The following is a 16,482-nucleotide window of genomic DNA, read 5'->3' on the forward strand; positions in this document are numbered from 1 at the left end:
AAAGGATTCAGATGTGCGTCCATCACACCCTCTGTTTTCTGCCTAAACATGATCACGGACAAAGAAAAACTGGACAACATAATTCAGAATATTCAACTGAAAGAAAACCCATCATTCCAGTATTGACCCTGGGCACTGACTGGCTAAAAGAAATATGCCCCAGTGTCAAAGGAAGAGACACTCAGTACCTGAACCCAGACAACTGAGTATGTTGCTTACTGCAGGGAAAGCTGGGCTGGCCAGGCTCAGCCACACAGCAGAGCAAACTGCTGATCTTTACAGGGTTCTGGGAGTCGAGCTGTGTTGGATCAGAAGGCAGGTGTGGGTTGATATCCAGCCGACTTTCAAATCTTAAGGCTGCCACTGATGGGTCAGGCAGGTGTAAAAGCTGTGACCACAGCTACAGGATAATTCTATAGCTGGGACTATGGGACTTTATCACTGTGATGAACTGCAGCTGGTGCCATGTTCTTGTCAGATTTAGGACACAGGAGCCTGCAGGAGGTGAGTCAGACGACTATGACATTACAGAAGAGCAGTTAATGTCAGTACTTCCAGCAACTCCATTCGCCCCTGTTGACCAAGAAACACAGCTCTGCTCCTTAAGAAATCACATTCTCGCCTGATAAAAAGGACCCTGATTTTCTGAAAGGCGAGGAAGGGAGGGTGCACCCTGAGATTACCTACACTTCCGGGAGAGGACTGGGCACACACTGGAGGAGTGCCCAGCAAGCCCCTCCTGTGCTTTTTCGGGATAACGGTACCCTGCAGACAAGCGGGATAGCCGCGCCTTCTGAAAGGGGACCCAGGTTCTGAGCAGCCTGACTGACATCACACAGTCTGAGTGGCTGCAAGGAGAGCGTGTGCCCTGGGGAATGAGTGTGTGCCTTGGCACCTGAGGGACTAGACTTGGGCTAGAGAACACTGCCACCTTTAAACTGCAGCTGACCTTGAGCGAGTTACTGAACCTCTGAACTTCACGTAACCGGTACTACCTTGCTGGGAAAACTTTTAAATGCATGCAAAGTACACAGTTCCTGATTCACAACCAGAGCTTGATAAACTGTAACTGTTATTAGTTGGATATTCCTTGCAATATTCCACTTCTGGAGAGAAAAAATGTTGACAACATTTTAACTGCTGTACAGATACTGGAAACCATTTATTACAAATGGTCCGGGCGCGGCTCCGCCTCACCTGTCTCCCAGCTGCAGGGCGGCCAGGTGCTGCCCCAGGACCTCTGCGGTCATCACTCTTCTGTCCACGGGCTGTGACCTGCGCCTCTGCTGGCCTTCTCCTGCCGCCCAGGAGCGGGGTCTGTGCTGTCCGGTTCCTAAAGCCTGTGGGAGAAGAGAAGAGTTGGGTGAGGGGTGGGGAAGGACAGGAAGGAACTTCCCGGCCCATCCCAGCTGACATCTTCCAGGCAGTTTCTGGGGGATAGGCTGAGCTGTCAGCTGTGCCCTAGGGCTGTGAGCTCTGGGCAGGAAATCTGCACATGAAACTCCCCTACCTGTCTATGCTTTTTATATATCTTATCTATCATTTTCCCCTAATTTTTTAAGTATAAATTTCATTTCAAAAGATTCCCACCTACTGTGACTAAACTATGGAGAAAAAAAATCTGGTCTAGTTTGGATGTAATAAGTAGTAAATGGTAGGAAAATGGGAGAGCAAAAACTCAGGAAAAAAGAGCTGAGGAAGCCTTAGCGGGAGGATCCTCTCTGAGCAGGTGGTCTCTCCCCTTATGAAGGGCACAACCTGTCCCCCGACAGTGGGGTCCAGGGCCCCACAACCTGCCTCTTTTCTGAGTGTCTTCGCCCAAGGCTGTCTTGTGGAAGGAAGCCCGTCTCTGCAACAGAACTGAGCTCGAGGAGACCCCACCACTTCCTCTGCCGCCTCTTTTTCAGCCCCTTCTTTGGCCACTGCCTGCTCTGCCCTTGGAGTCTGAGATGGAGGGGTCTGTCAGTGCTCTCTGGTGGGTGTTACACAGCTGTACCATCCCCGCCCTGCATCACCCCCGCAATCTCTGCTCACCAGGCCCTTCTTCTCATGCCTTTTACTCTCCTGGCTGATCTTCGAGGAATAAAACCGCCTTTCAAAAACAGTTTGATTTACGTCACTAGTCATTTTCACCTTATAAGGTGGAAATTTCTCTTCTGCACAGACAAGCTTTTCAGGACTATAAAGAATAGTAGAAGAAAATGATTTCAACTCAGTATAAATAGAATTGTACCATTCAATAATTGCCTGAAAATTTAGTGAACTCAGCACTCACTTCATGAAAATGAGAGACTGAGAAAACATCACTTGGTGGCTGTCGATCAGTCTGCCCCCACCCACACCCCCGCAGGCTCCATCCTTAGGCGGTGAGTCATGTGACCTTCTACGGCTGTAGCTGAGGCCTGCGACCCAGAGCCTCAGTCCCTAGAGTTGTAATTGGGACAGAGGACCTTCAGGCAGCCTCAGAGGGCTCAAACCAGAAAGGCAGAACCAGGGCATCCATTTTCCAGGACATGCACAAAAAAGCAGAGAAAGAGAAACGAAGCAGGTTCACAAAGAGAAGCTATGATAGATGCCCCACATCCATCATCCATCAAGTCCCAGAGAGGCAAGGAGTGACCTTGTGGTACCTTAAGCAGCCTGGCTATCTTTCTGACTGCCAAGGTCTGACTGTGTCCCCTCACAATTCATATGTTGAAACCCCACCAGCAAAGTGATGGTATTAGGAGGTGGGGCCTTTGGGAGGTGATTAGGTCATGAGAGCAGAGCCCTCCTGATTGGGATTAATGACCTTGTGAAACAGGCCTGAGAGTGCCGTCACCCTTTCCACCAGTGAGAAGACTCAGTGTCTGAATCAGGAAGCCAGTCCTCACCAGACTCTGAATCTGCCAGCACCTTGATCTTGAATTTCCCTGCCTCCACCAAGAGAAATATATTTCTGTCATTTATAAGCCACCCAGTGTCAGCTCCTGTTACCGCAGCCTGAACAGATGGAGACACTGACTGTGGCTTCCATGAGAGATGGGTGCTTTCTAACATACCCAGGCCCCCTTCCCTTTTTTTCAAATTGAGAAGGACTCCACTTTTTTTGATCAAACTGTCTCTAACAAAGTTACCTCACTCTTAAGTCCTTTTATTACTTTATTGAACAGCAATTTGAGGCACCCACAGGTGCATCCTCTCGGAAGGTTTCCCAGGGCTGTCTCCATCCCTGCCCGGGAAGCCAAGGCCTCTCTATGGAAATCACCTTCACCTCCACTCCTCCATTCATTCATCCCACAAGTACTGACTCCTCATCTGCTATCTTCCAGCTAAGGGCTGGGAACACCAAGATACATTAGCAACCCCTGCCCTCAGGGAGCTTGCTGCAGAGAGAGGAGGCAGGAAGGGGAGCAGAGGAACAGCCAAGCGATAATCCCCCAAGTGCTGACTTGATCCACATATTTCTGTGCTTTGTCATATTTCTTTTCTTTAGAGAGAGGGGATTTTTTTAGACAAAGCCAGAAAAGGTAGCACGGCCCAGAGAGCACCTTATGTGCTAGTTGGGCTGGACGTTATTGTAATGGTTATGGGAATCTACTAAAGGGTTTTTAGTTCGGGAGGTTGATCACTTTGAAGAGATTCCTCTGGCTGTGAGGTGGAGGGTCCATCAGAAGAGACAGACTCAAAGGCAGAATATCAACTAAAGAAATGTGACCGTCTATAAAGGCTGAGGAGCCAGAGAGGGGAGATGAGGAAATAACGCAATATAAAGGCTTTGCCTTGCTAGGGGATGAGGAGTTATATAATTATTGATGTTTAAATAAAAATATTTGTTAAAATTTGTAAAAAAAAAAACAAAAAACCACGAAACCAAAAATAGAACACAAAACTTTCAAATCACAGGAAAGCAGAAACAAAGTAGTGTTGTTCATTCCAGCAAAACTCAGGATGGGGGATAAAAAGGAAACACCAAGAGAACATGACAGACATGACAGGAATGCTTTTTTTTTTTCTTTTGCTGTAGAAAATTTGCAAAGGCCAATGCTCCTACTGCAACAACTTAAGAGAAAATAAAAAAAATTCAGCCCCTTGAAGCCCCACAAAATTCCTGTTTTAAAGTCACTGGCCAGCAGTGGAGCAGTTCTTCCAGAGGAAACAGTCCTTCAGAGGGAGCTGTCGGTCTCGGGCTACCTTCTCCCCTGGGAGCTTTGGTCAACATCAGGTAGCAGGGACTGATTTCTCCATCCTCCCAGCATATCTTTGGCAGATTTTCTCTCCCAGGCCTGGTGCTGTCCTGGAAAGTGGGTAGTTAACCCTGTTCTGAACAAACCCCCTCCCTGGGGATGGGGGAAAGTCAAACCAGGGCACTGGAACTAGGTTTCCCCATCAGGGGCGGAGATCCTCCAGGCCCTGAGGATCTCCGCAGCCTTCCTCACAACTTCTCTGAAAAGGAACAAAGTAAGATGCTTGAACTATAAAAATAAAACAATTGAAAATAAAAACTCAGTGGATGGATTTAACAACAGATGGTTAGATACAACCGAAGAGATAAAGAGTAAAAATACCTAGAATTAAATTTGGAGCAACTTGGAAATGACACAAGAAAGGGTAAGAGGGAAGTTACAGTGAGAAAATCTAAAATACGGTTAACTGGAATTCAGAAAGAAAACAGTATATGGCAGAGGTAACAAAGAGAAAATGAATGAAAACCTCCCTGAACTGACTGAAGACATCACTTTACAGATACAAAAAGATGCATAAATGCCAATTAGATTCAAAAAAAAAAAAAAAAATCCACACCTAGGGACATCATAGAAAACTACTGAAAATCAAAGACAACAAGAAAATGTTAAAAGCATCCAGATAAAAAGATAACTGTCTCCAGAAGAACAACAGCAGGATGGGCAATTTTAAGAGCAAAAGACAGGGATATATGTTGAAAGAAAATATCTGCCAACCTAACATTCTTAATCCTGTGAGAACAGCCTTCAAAAATGAAAGTAAAGTCTTGAAAAGGCTACATGCTGTGTGACTCCAGCTGTATAACATAACCAGGCCAAACTCTGGCCACAGCAAAAAGACCTTTACCTGCATTTGCTGTGTGTTTTGCTTCCCACAGGCCTCGCAAAGGCTTTGGGCCTGTCCTTTGAAACCATGCTGTGGAGACTGAACGTGAACTGGGGCAGTCTGGCATACTGCCTGGCCTTCTCTAGCTCTTTAAATTCTTTTAAGGTACATCGTTTTCCTACAGGAAGATAAAAATCTAAATCAACACCTTTAAGGTCAGCTCCAGTCACCCTTGCGGTAGGAGATCACTAGAGAACTGAAGTCTCTAAAGGTGAAGCCCCGTGATCACAAAGTACCTGTCGTGTACTGAAAAACAGCTCTCTGCTCTTCATCTATCTCTTGCTGTCTTATAAACAGAGGATCACAGAATGGTGGGACCGCAACCTGCAAGAAAATGACTCTCTGAGGACCCAAGTACAATTTGTTTTAAATCTGTCTGAAGCATTCGAGTGTGGCCTTACTATACGCTAAAGCAGCTGAGAACAAGGACCCAGGAGTAATGTCATACAGAGCAAGGGAAGCATAAATGCCACCCGCCTCACCCAAGAATATTTCACTGAGCCTTAAGTGGCTGAATGGAGCAAGGGCTACCCAAAGAGAAGACACATACTCCCGTTAAGAGTTCTACAGTATCAATGCATCAGTCAACAAGTATCTGCTGATGCAACTGCAGGGGTGGCTGCCTCCCAGCGGGGTCCTGTATTCAGGAATCTCTCAGTCTAGAACAGACAAGTCAAGGATGACAACTACCTCGTCGTGAGAGGCATCAGCTTAGCTGCTTTAGGAGCACAAAAAGAAAGAAAGAAAGAAAGTCACTCAGTCATGTCCGACTCTTTGTGACCCCATGGACTATAGCCTATGAGGCTCTTCCGTCCATGGGATTTTCCAGGCAAGAGTACAGGAGTGGGTTGCCATTTCCTTCTCCAGGGTATCTTCCCAACCCAGGGATTGAACCCAGGTCTCCCACATTGCAGGCAGACGCTTTACCATCTGAATCACCAAGGAAGCCCTGGGAGCACAAGGCAGAGCTCTAAGCCAGCTTGGGAGGAAGGGCACTCCTTGAGGGCTGACCACTGGTCTCTAAGGGCCTGTGAGAACCTCAGGGCAGGAGAACAGTACATGCTGAGGTCCAGGGCCAGCTACAGAGGCCGTGGAGGAAGGTGGTTTTCTCCCTCCCTCCGCATCCTGAGTATAAGCTTTAGACAGAAGAACTATTCCCCCTTTTTACTTCCCCACACACTTGATCTTGACCCAATGCTATTTGCAAGGACAACAGCCACTGAATGAGGAAACAGCATAGTGACTCCCCAACAGAATACTCAGTGAGTCCCCCAGAGCCAAAAAGACCTTCCTATCTTCACAACCATGACCGGCCTTAGTTTTCGGGGAAAAGAAAAAATAAACCACTTTCCTCTTCAGAGATCAGGTGGCCACTTCTGCTATGCAAGAGTAAAACACGTGAAACCTACATCTCAAAATGGTAATACCTATACTGTCAGTGTAAAAGGTGAAGATGCATTACAAGCTCAACTACTGGCTCCTGGACAGCCTTTCCTGCGTCCCTCCATCCACCTCTTCCATGAAGGAGCTCTCCCTGCGCTGGTTCTGTGACACTCCTGTCACATTCACTGTCCACTTACCTTCCCTGACCTCCTGGGCTTCCAGTTGCTGAATGTGAGTGGATAGAGGACTGAATGAACAAATGAATTATCACACACACATATGTGCCTTTTCCACAATGTTCATTCCCAAGTGATCAAAATTACTTTGGTTTCTTAATCTAAAACTCAGGGGAAATGCTTTTGTGGATTTTGTTTTAAGTGAATGCAGAATAACTATAAGACTTCTAAAACAACCAGGTTTTCCCCAACCCCAGAGCTTCTAAGAATAAATAGATAATAATAGGTAATGTACTTACCTTTCCATAATTTGGGTCCTTTTTTGTCATATAAAAAGGATTGTATACTTCAGGATCATAAAAGTCTCCAAATATAATTTCCTTTAAACAAAAAAGTACACTTAAGAGCAAAGCACTACAAACAAGTGTGTTTTTGCAAGATTCAAAAAAGCCAAATACTTTATTCCATTTTTTATATAAAATCATAGATTCAAAGGGTTCAGAGAAACCTTAGAAGTAATCTGGACTGCACTGAGAGTCCACTACCTTCTGGAAGAAGTAATCATCCAGCTTTAGTCTCAAGTCACTCACTAGCCTTATTTGAGGAACTTCTCTGCTTCATGAGGGCTTCCCTGGTAGCTCAGCTGGTAAAGAATCCACCTACAATGCAGGACATCCTGGTTCGATTACAGGAAGATCCCCTGGAGAAGGAACAGACTACCCACTCCAGTACTCTTGGGCTTCCCTGGTGGTTTAGATGGTCAAGAATCCGCCTGCAATGCAGGAGACCCTGGGTTTGATCTCTGGGTTGGAAAGATCCCTTGGAGAGGGCATGGCAACCCACTCCAGTATTCATGCCTGGAGAATCCCCATGGACAGAAGGGCCTGGTGGGCTACAGTCCACAGGGTCGCAAAGAGTCAGACACAACTGAGCAACTAAGCACAGCACAGCTCTGCTCCATTAGGCAGATACTCTCTTGGTCATTCTAACCACTAGGAAGCTTGTCCTTAGAACAGAGCTGAAGTCTGCCTTGTCACTGCCAGTTCTCCCCATGAAGCAACACAAAATACATCTAGTCTTCATCCGCGTCAGCCTTTTACAATACATACTTAAAAGATTTCATTTCCCCTCATGTCATCTCTTCCCTAGGCTAAACTCGCTATGTATTTTTTTCCACTTTTCCTCCTGTGAAGTGTTGTCAAGCCTGTACCCTTTTCTAAGGGTTCTGTAACTGGTGACTGTCCGTGGGTGGACAGGCTGGACCCAACATTTCCCACTCAGAGCACTGCCTCTCAATACTGCCTAAAAGCTTGGATGATTTCTTGGAAGCCAGCTCACATGGCTGACTCACATTGAATTTACTGTCATTTTAAATCACTTGACTTCAACACATGGTTTTTCTAAGGCATGGCTTTCTCATTGTATGCTTGTGCAATCACATTTTTGCACATACTTGTAAGACTTTGCACTTTGTTTCAAAGTGACCTGGATTTACCCTTGAGCTCTGCCTCTTAGGGTGCTTGCTGCTGCTGCTGCTAAGTTGCTTCAGTCTTGTCCGACTCTGCGCGACCCCATAGACGGCAGCCCACCAGGCTCCCCTGTCCCTGGTATTCTCCAGGCAATAACACTGGAGTGGGTTGCCATTTCCTTCTCCAATGCATGAAAGTGAAAAGTGAAAGTGAAGTCGCTTAGTTGTGTCCGACTCTTAGTGACCCCATGGACTGTAGCCTACCAGGCTCCTCCGTCCATGAGATTTTCCAGGCAAGAGTACTGGAGTGGGGTGCCATTGCCTTCTCCATTAGGGTGCTTAGGAAGATGTATTTAGTGTACACATCCAGAAATTTTGCTCATTAAATATACTTACATCTATAGTATTCCAGTCACATTACTCTAGATCTCTGCTGAATATGTGGAAATTTAGGTGGGCCTCAATTTCAAAAGAGAGTCCTGATTTCAAAGTTAAAGAGAGAAAAATCTTCCATAGAAGAAGCCAAAATTTGTTCTCATTTAATAAAACTGAGAAACAGAGGATAGAAACTGGAGGTCCCTTCACCTAATGGTTGCTAACTCAATAGCTGTGGAGAAGTCCCCTCTCCTTCACCCACAACGTACTGAAGAGACTGGAAAGCCACACACACCTGCCCAGCTCTGCTTTTAACTAGGACTTCTGATGTGACCTGGTTTATGGACAATGACCCCTAAGGGGAAATCTGCTAGGAGCTTCTGAAGACTTTTTGCTTCCTGATCAAAGGATGAGATATAAGAAATGGGCCCTCAGACATCATTTCTCACCCTTTCTTCCTGCCTAATACCCAGAGCTATAAGAAACCAAATGTGCTTACAAATGTGAGGATGATGGGCATAGACTGAAAATACTCAGGATATCAGAACAGGAAAAAAACAAAACAAAACTGGGTTATTAATGACATTCTTAGACTTCCAGAACGCACCATGAGACCACAAACCCCTCTGTTTCTTATTGAGTAACCAATAAATGTTCTTACGGCTTAAGCCCGTTACATTATTAACAATCACCAAAAAGCATGCCTGATAAATCTAGTTCCAAATAAACACTTCTGTTCCCTCTACCTTAAACTTTGGATTTAAAAATGCAGTAGGCTGTTTTACAGTTCCATGAATTCATCTTAGATACAAAAACAAATTTGAGAATCTGCATAATCAATGAAAATATCAGCCCAAATTTTCAAATAATATTTCACTAAAAAAGTCTCTCAGTACCGTTTTATTTGTGTGCTTTAAAAAATATTCAAAATTCTCTTGTTTTGTTTTCTCCAACGCTTTATATGAAATTACTTTTTCCATAATTCTTTGCTGAAGAGGCTTTGCGACATTTTCAGTCCATTTTTTATGCAACAGCTCTTTTTTTCTTTCCTTAAAGGCATCCAGATGCTGAAAATACGTATCCAGTCTCTAATGAAGTGATACAAACAAGGAAAGAAAACAAGTTACTAAGAGGTTTTACATTTATTTTAATCTGAATAAGTTGGGGGGGATACTTGTTCTCACTCCTAAACTCTCAGCACATTCAGGCTGCAAAGTCACAGAATAAGATAATCAAAGAACAGACTAAAGTTCAGAAAGAGAACCTGAGAGCATAGAGCATGCAGAACCCATGGACAGTTTACACCACAACAGTGCCTCCAGACCAAACCACATCCAAACCCTTCCTAACTCAGGAAACTGTGCTTTTCAGGATTCAAAGCATTCCCTGGTCACCATTCCTCATCTCCAGCCTTTATCATCAGTAAAGTCTGTGATAAAAGTGGTAGAGGAATAAGAGCACCAGACTTGATTCAACACCTCTCTTTCTCTCTGAGGGTAAACCCACCTTCGTCTTTTGAGGCTCATATGAGAATATATATGTGAACCTCCTTTATACACTATGTCACAGTACAAACGTTCAGGTATTGTATACCTCTCACTGAGATGAAAACCTCCTTAAATTTGTTAATTCCATAGTGATGATCAGTACTGATTCGTCATTACCCTTAAATACTAATTCATTTCTCGTGGCTTTATAGCTCCCCACTGTGATGTGGGAACATAAGAGAGTGAGGTAAGTTCTAGGCAAAAATTTCTATTCAGTACCAGGGGAGTAGTTAGAATAATCTCTCAGATCCCTTAAGGATAAATCTGGGAAACCTGACCTCTTAGTGATCCTGCAAGGAGAAAGCACCAGCTCAGATCTATGTAGTATCAATGGGTGATTCAAGGGAGGCTCATTCTCCCAGAAAAAATGACTCTCTCTGACATGGTAACATCCTCTTGGCCACACTGCTCTATATCACTCTTGCTTATCTAGAACACACTTAGAATCCACTCTGTAGCCAATTCTTACCTTTGCAATACAATTTTCTCTAAATAATATTGCATATACAGCTTCATCAATGTCTTCTCTGGCTAATGCCTAAAATTATAGAATTAAATATTAAGATGTAGATCCTGAATAAACAAGCCTGTGACAAAACTCAATGTATTTTACCAATAATTTAAGTGTGAATCTAACATCTGTACCTCAAAACATATTTTGTAACTTATTATGGAAATGTTCAAACACAATTCTCCATGAAGCCATCACCCAGGTCCAAGAATGATCAATTCAGTCAATCTTATTTCATCTAAATCCCTACTCACTCCCTTGCCCGCTACTAGATTATTTTGAAACAAATCTCTTACATCACACCATGATTTTTAAAGTACCAAGAAAGTGTATTAAAAAGCAGAGATACCACTTTGCTGACAAAGGTCTGTATAGTCAAAGCTATGGTTTTTCCAGTAGTCATGTATGGATTTGAGAGTTGGACCATACAGAAGGCTGAGTGCCAAAGAATTGATGCTTTTGAATTGTGGTGCTGGAGAAGACTCTTGAGATTCCCTTGGACTGCAAGGAGATCAAACCAGTGAATCCTAAAGGAAATCAACCCAGAATATTCACTGGAAGGATTGATGCTGAAGCTGAAGCTCCAATACTGTGGCCACCTGATGCGAAGAGCCAACTCACTGGGAAAGACCTTGATGCTGGGAAAAACTGAGAGCAGGAGAAGAGGGCGACATAAGTTGAGATAGTTGGATGGCATCACCAACTCAAAGGACATGAGTTTGGGCAAACTCCAGGAGACAGTGAAGGACAGGGAAGCCTGGTGTGCTGCAGTCCAAGGGGTCACAAAGAGTAAGACACAACTTAGTGACTGAACAACAATAAAATGAAGCCTCTTTACAGGCAGTCTGTGGGTATGTTTTAAAAGCCCTTGAAGTTCCCTGACTTCTGCTAGGTCTCTTTATAAGTTAAAACCTCCTTATAAGTCAAAACTGCAGAAGTTTGACTTAGTTTGACTGGACCAGAGCCAGTTAGTTGGGAACTCCTGGCTAAGAACCAAGATGGTTTTACATTTAGGGACTAGCTGTTTCCATTATGAGTTTGGGTAAAGCTGATGCACTTAAATCCTTACTCTAGGGCTTTTCATTTGGATCACTATGAACTGATCTTCCAGTCTTTACTCTTACAGAAGTAAGTAGGAACAAATGGAAAAGCAATAAAAATTAAGTATCTGCAAGAGAAGTGCTGTTACCTAAAAGAATTATCTACTGAAAAGTGATAGATTCTTAAAACTATGTTATTCAATCTCTGGCTTTTCTTTCAGTTCTGTCACAGTGAGTGCATCAGAATGAACTAAATCCCACACTCAAATACTAACTCTGTGAATAACAGAAATCTTGAAAGGGACAGTTGTATTTTTACTTGTAGATATAACAGCTTTGCATGAAATCTAAAATGATATTCAGATAGCTACTAGGGTCCTCTCCAAAATAAAACTCTCCTGATAATATGAACAGACTCTTGCTTTAAAATAAACCCTTCTTAAACTTATTTTAACATGATAATTGAAAAATCATGTAAAACAATTAAATGTTTTCCCCTAATACAACAATACAAATTTAGAATAATCAATCTATTTATCTGAAGTAGAAACATACACTAACAATCATCTTGGGAAATCAATTTTTTAGCCATCCTATTAACACTATTAGCAAATGTTATACATACTACTGGTTATATGCAGATTTTCAAACCAACTTTTTTTTTTAAAGGAAATTCTTTTTGTTTTAACAGCTCCCTCTTGGTGATTTTGTAAGAAAATATAAGGAGGATGTTAATGATTTCTAGCAGCACTTTTGAAATCTGTATTTTTCTGTGCATGTACACGCATGCATGCACGCACGCACACAATCTCACCACTCTTACTGCCACCACAGTAAAAGGGGAAAAACAGGGGAAATATCCAAGAACTTCTCTATAAGATAATGAAACTTTATGAGAAAATCATTGCTTTACCAGATCCTGAAGTATCATGAAGTAACTGCAAGCGCAGGCCGGGCCTCCCCTGCTCTCCTGCAGGGCAGCTCCAGGACCCCTGTGATTACCCACTGCTGCCCTGTGGCCGTCCTCACCCTTCCTGACCACGGGAAACAGGACGACCACCCTGGGCCAAATGTGACCCCCGCCCCCTGCCTTTCCCACTGGATGAATTTCTTAAGCACCAAGTCTGTGCCAGGCGCTGTTCTAGTTCTGGGGAAAACAACTGTGATTAAGACACAATAGATCTTAATTTCAAGGGATTTATGCCCCATCACCAAAAGACGGGCCCCTAAATACCATATAATTTTACCTCCATCAACGTGACTGACTCGAGTTCTGGCCACTTTTCTAATTGTTCAGGCCCAAAATGTTTACCACAGTTGGACATTTTTGTGGCAGCCATATATATAATACAATCCCTGAGGGGAGAAAGAGTAAATTGAGGAGATAGGCGAGTCCAGTTGAAAAAGTGTAGGTCTTTGAGCTCAGAGAGCGGTTAAACACTTCATAGTCTCGGTTAAGTAAAACAAAAAAATCCTCCAGCGCCCCTAAACCTGTTTCACAAAGTGGGTGACTAGTTAGGCTCCCTGACCTGCGGCCTTGCGGACCCAGCCAGGCAACGCCTCAGGGTCCGCCTGGGCCACGCCGCGGAGGGGCTGCTGGAGTGGTCGCGGGCCTGGCCGCTCCCTGCCCCCCACCTCGAGCGTAGGGCCATCCGGAAATGGCACAGGGGACTGACCGTTCTGGGAGGGGGAAAGGGAGCGCCTTCTAAAAACAAGCTAAAGCCCCCTGTTTAGACCCCAACCCCTCTTCCTTCAATCCGCCTACGCCTCTTATCCACCCGGAAGTCAGCAAAGAGGGGAGCTCGGGCCCCCCACATCCTCAGCCTCGTGCCGCCCCAGCCCCTCCGCTCCAGCCGGCCTTCAACCGTCCAATCCTTTCAACCGTCCACCCTAGGTTTTCTTTCTTTTTTTTTTAAACAAAAAATGTAGGTCATGTAAAGTTTACTAAAGAGAATGTACCATTTACCTGTATGATCTAGGGCTACAAGTAGAAGCGCGAGGATAGGTTTTCAGCGCCCCTTTTGCCCAAGGAAAACCTAATTGTCTTCTCCTGCGCTCCAGATCCCGCCTACTGAGCTCCTGGGTGAGTGAGTGAAGTCGCTCAGTCGTGTCCGACTCTTTGCCACCCTTTGGATTGTAGCCCCCCAGGCTCCTCCGTCCATGGGATTCTCCAGGCAAGAATACTGGAGTGGGTCGCCATTTCCTTCTCCAGAGCTCCTGGGAGCAGGAGTCAAACTCAACATGAGCCAGAGGCAGACATGCAGACCCAGAATCAGCTAGTGGGTAATCAAAAGGAGTTTTTTAATTTTCTAAAGACTGTTGGGAAAACATAGGGAGACTATGTGGGTATGGATTTTCAGGGTGCCTGACAATTTAAGGAAAGAGCAAGTGAATTGAGGTGGGTGCTAAGTAAGGCAACAGTTAGTATTTTTATTGTATCTCTGAGGCAACATTTAACTCCTGTGGGAAATACATTTGCAATAACTGTCAATATATAGTACGGTCATTTCTTAATTATCATACAGACAATTGGACTCAAAGACAAAGTTCACTGCAGATGCTTTTCTTAGAGAACATTTCTTGAGTGCTTTCCTTGGTCCTCAATCTGAGCGCTTCCTGCAACAGATGGCTTCCTTTGAAGCAGCCTTCTTTTGTGTCCTCTTTGACCAGTCAAGGACCAGGGTGTGTACTCCTTGGTTGCTAAAACCTTTTGAAAGTGACAGAAGAGAAGAGTTAAGTGCGACTGATATTGGGATGAGGGGCTTCCCAGAGCAGAAGGAATTCCTCTGCTTAGCTGCGCTGATCTCCCTGAAGCCTAGTCCTCCTGTTGGAGCTAAGTGGCCTGGAGGCAGGGTCCCCTCTAAGCCTCCTGACTCAGCCTCTCCTCACTCCATCTGGATTCAAAAACATACAGAGATTCCAGTACAGAGCCAACCCTATTATAGGTGTGATAGTTTACTGATGTGGGATATGATCTGAGGGTCCTGCTTTCGGATGTCAGTATGTCTGGAGTGCTCATTTACACTAGGATTATTGTGATTTATAAAATACTAGGTTCCTTTCGTCCCTTCTCCTTTCAAACCTCTAAATCTTTGTCCTCCATCTTCACTGTCAGTTCATGAATGACCTTCCGATTTCATTGAGAAAATGAAGTAAACAGAAGTAAACAGTCTTCATTCACAAAATTCACCAAGGTGTCTTCATCTATATCCATGCATTCTGTGTCCTTCCTTCCTCTTACAATGACAGATTGTCCTGACCTCCAGTTGAGTCCTGGATTCTACCTCTCCACAGGTAAAGGGGATAGGGAGGGTAGAGAAATGGATGAGGGAGGAATTTTAAGTAGAGTTCTTGAGAGAGATGATATTGGTGCAGGGATCTGAGTGAGTGAGGCATGGAGAGATCCAGGGAAGGAGTGTTCCAGGCAGATAGAATGGCAGAAGCAAAAGCCTGATAAGGTGTGCCACAAAACAAGAAAAGGAACACAGTGAGTGTGGAAAAAAGGCAGGTGATAAGGGTGGAGAAGAGGCAGGTGCCCAGCTGTACAGGGGTTAGAGGACCCATTAAGGAGTTAGGATAAAATCCAAAGTGTGAGGCAAGCCATTAGGATTCCTGGTTTGGGGTAGGGGAGAATTTTGGTATAATAAACATTTCTAAAAGACTATGGTGCTGCATGAGAACTCATTATACAGAGGCAAGAGCAGAAGAAGGAAGACCAGTCAGGAGGCTAGTGCAAGAGGCCAGGTAAGACCACAGTGGCTTGAACCAGTGGCAGGACTGAGGAACTGAGAACTGAACACACTAACAGACATAAGCTAGAAGACATGGGAACTGAGGGAAAGCGAGAAATAAAAAATGACTCCTAGACTTTTATCCTGGGGCTCCTTCTTGGATTATGGCCCTATTCACTGAACTAAGAGAAACCTGACAGGAAGAGGGGCAGAAGTGCAAAAGTAAAGAATAATCTTGTTTGGAGCTGATTGTATCGAGATACCCAAAACTATTACAATACATAAGGAGGGTGTGTAAGGTATGATTACAAAGTAACTTGTATTTTTCCTCACTGTCCATTAAAACCTGTTGTGTTGGGTAGTTCTCCAGCAACTTCCTGTTTTATTTTCCTCACTGCACTTATTACTAGCTCAGTGATATCATATATTTGCTTATTTATTGTCCATCTTTCATCAAAATGTAAGCTCCTTGAGATCAGAGATTTATCTGTTTTTTACCTTTAGTCTTCAGCCTGTCAAATACCGCATGGTTCAGAATAGGTGCTTGTTAAAATTTGAGGAAGCAAGCAAACACATGAGAGGGTATTAAAACATGACAAATAAAAGGAATGAAACCACAAATTTAAGTTTTTATACATTTATCATGAGTGAGTTAAAAAAGAAAAAAAAGGAGCTCCCTTATCCTTTAGGAGTAGGAGTGAGGAAACAGAAAAGAAGAATGATAGAAAGATTGACTGGAGACTCAGACTAGCAAACCATTTCCATGTTGATTTCTAACTGGGAGATGAGGAAATGGGCTGCAACTTCTCCAATCCACTCCTAAAAGAAGCTACGCTCCAGAGACTCGGGACACAAGGTGTAGAGAAGAAAACTGAAGGGCAGTAGCACCTAGGCCTAGAAGCAGTAGGCCAGGCTACAAGAGTCAAACGGCACCAATTCTAACCATAGTCACCTTAGACGAGAGGTGAACATCTATATTTCCATACATTTTACATTTGGGGACTTTTACTTTTCAAACCTTACTACTTTTAGTATATGGTCCTTTTGAAAAATTTTGCCTTTCTTGGCTAAATTAAGAGGAACAAAATTTGAGACATGGCTTGAGTGTGGTATCTGATAAATAGCAGAGAGATGATTGAGAT

The 16,482-nt window shown here is 44.0% G+C and overlaps 2 protein-coding genes across 10 annotated transcripts in view; both read right to left on the minus strand.

Moving 5' to 3' along the window:
- Nucleotides 1–1,138: 1,138 nt before the first annotated feature.
- On the minus strand, nt 1,139–13,213 carry FAM228A (family with sequence similarity 228 member A). The gene is made up of 8 exons (NM_001077061.2): nt 12,857–13,213; nt 10,528–10,596; nt 9,408–9,599; nt 6,968–7,048; nt 5,346–5,433; nt 5,071–5,227; nt 2,035–2,179; nt 1,139–1,340 (listed from the first exon to the last, which is right to left on the minus strand). The coding sequence occupies exons 1-8, from the start codon at nt 12,932–12,934 to the stop codon at nt 1,194–1,196; spliced, it is 957 nt and encodes a 318-aa protein (NP_001070529.1). The 5' UTR covers nt 12,935–13,213; the 3' UTR covers nt 1,139–1,193.
- Nucleotides 13,214–14,019: 806 nt separating this feature from the next.
- Nucleotides 14,020–16,482, minus strand: part of FAM228B (family with sequence similarity 228 member B) — a 42,431-nt gene continuing 39,968 nt past the window's right edge. For 5 of the 9 annotated variants that reach the window (XM_059890989.1, XM_059890984.1, XM_059890983.1 and 2 more), the window contains one exon: nt 15,895–16,482. This exon is cut by the window's right edge and continues 437 nt beyond it. Coding sequence is in view for 4 of the 9 variants with exons in the window: in XM_059890985.1 (XP_059746968.1) it covers nt 15,856–15,883 (28 nt within the window). In the remaining 5 variants the exon portion in view is untranslated. 9 annotated transcript variants of the gene reach the window in all.

Source organism: Bos taurus, chromosome 11 (assembly GCF_002263795.3).
Source record: "Bos taurus isolate L1 Dominette 01449 registration number 42190680 breed Hereford chromosome 11, ARS-UCD2.0, whole genome shotgun sequence".
Classification (NCBI taxonomy): domain Eukaryota; kingdom Metazoa; phylum Chordata; class Mammalia; order Artiodactyla; family Bovidae; genus Bos; species Bos taurus.

Excerpts from the sequence above, each read along its gene's own strand:
- FAM228A (NM_001077061.2), bottom strand. The coding sequence starts at position 12,934 with ATGTCCAACTGTGGTAAACATTTTGGGCCTGAACAATTAGAAAAGTGG. Across the intron at positions 10,597-12,856 it reads AGTCAGTCACGTTGATGGAG|GCATTAGCCAGAGAAGACAT; the intron begins GTAAAATTATAT and ends CTATAATTTTAG. Across the intron at positions 2,180-5,070 it reads AAAACACACAGCAAATGCAG|TCCTGAAAAGCTTGTCTGTG; the intron begins GTAAAGGTCTTT and ends TATTCTTTATAG.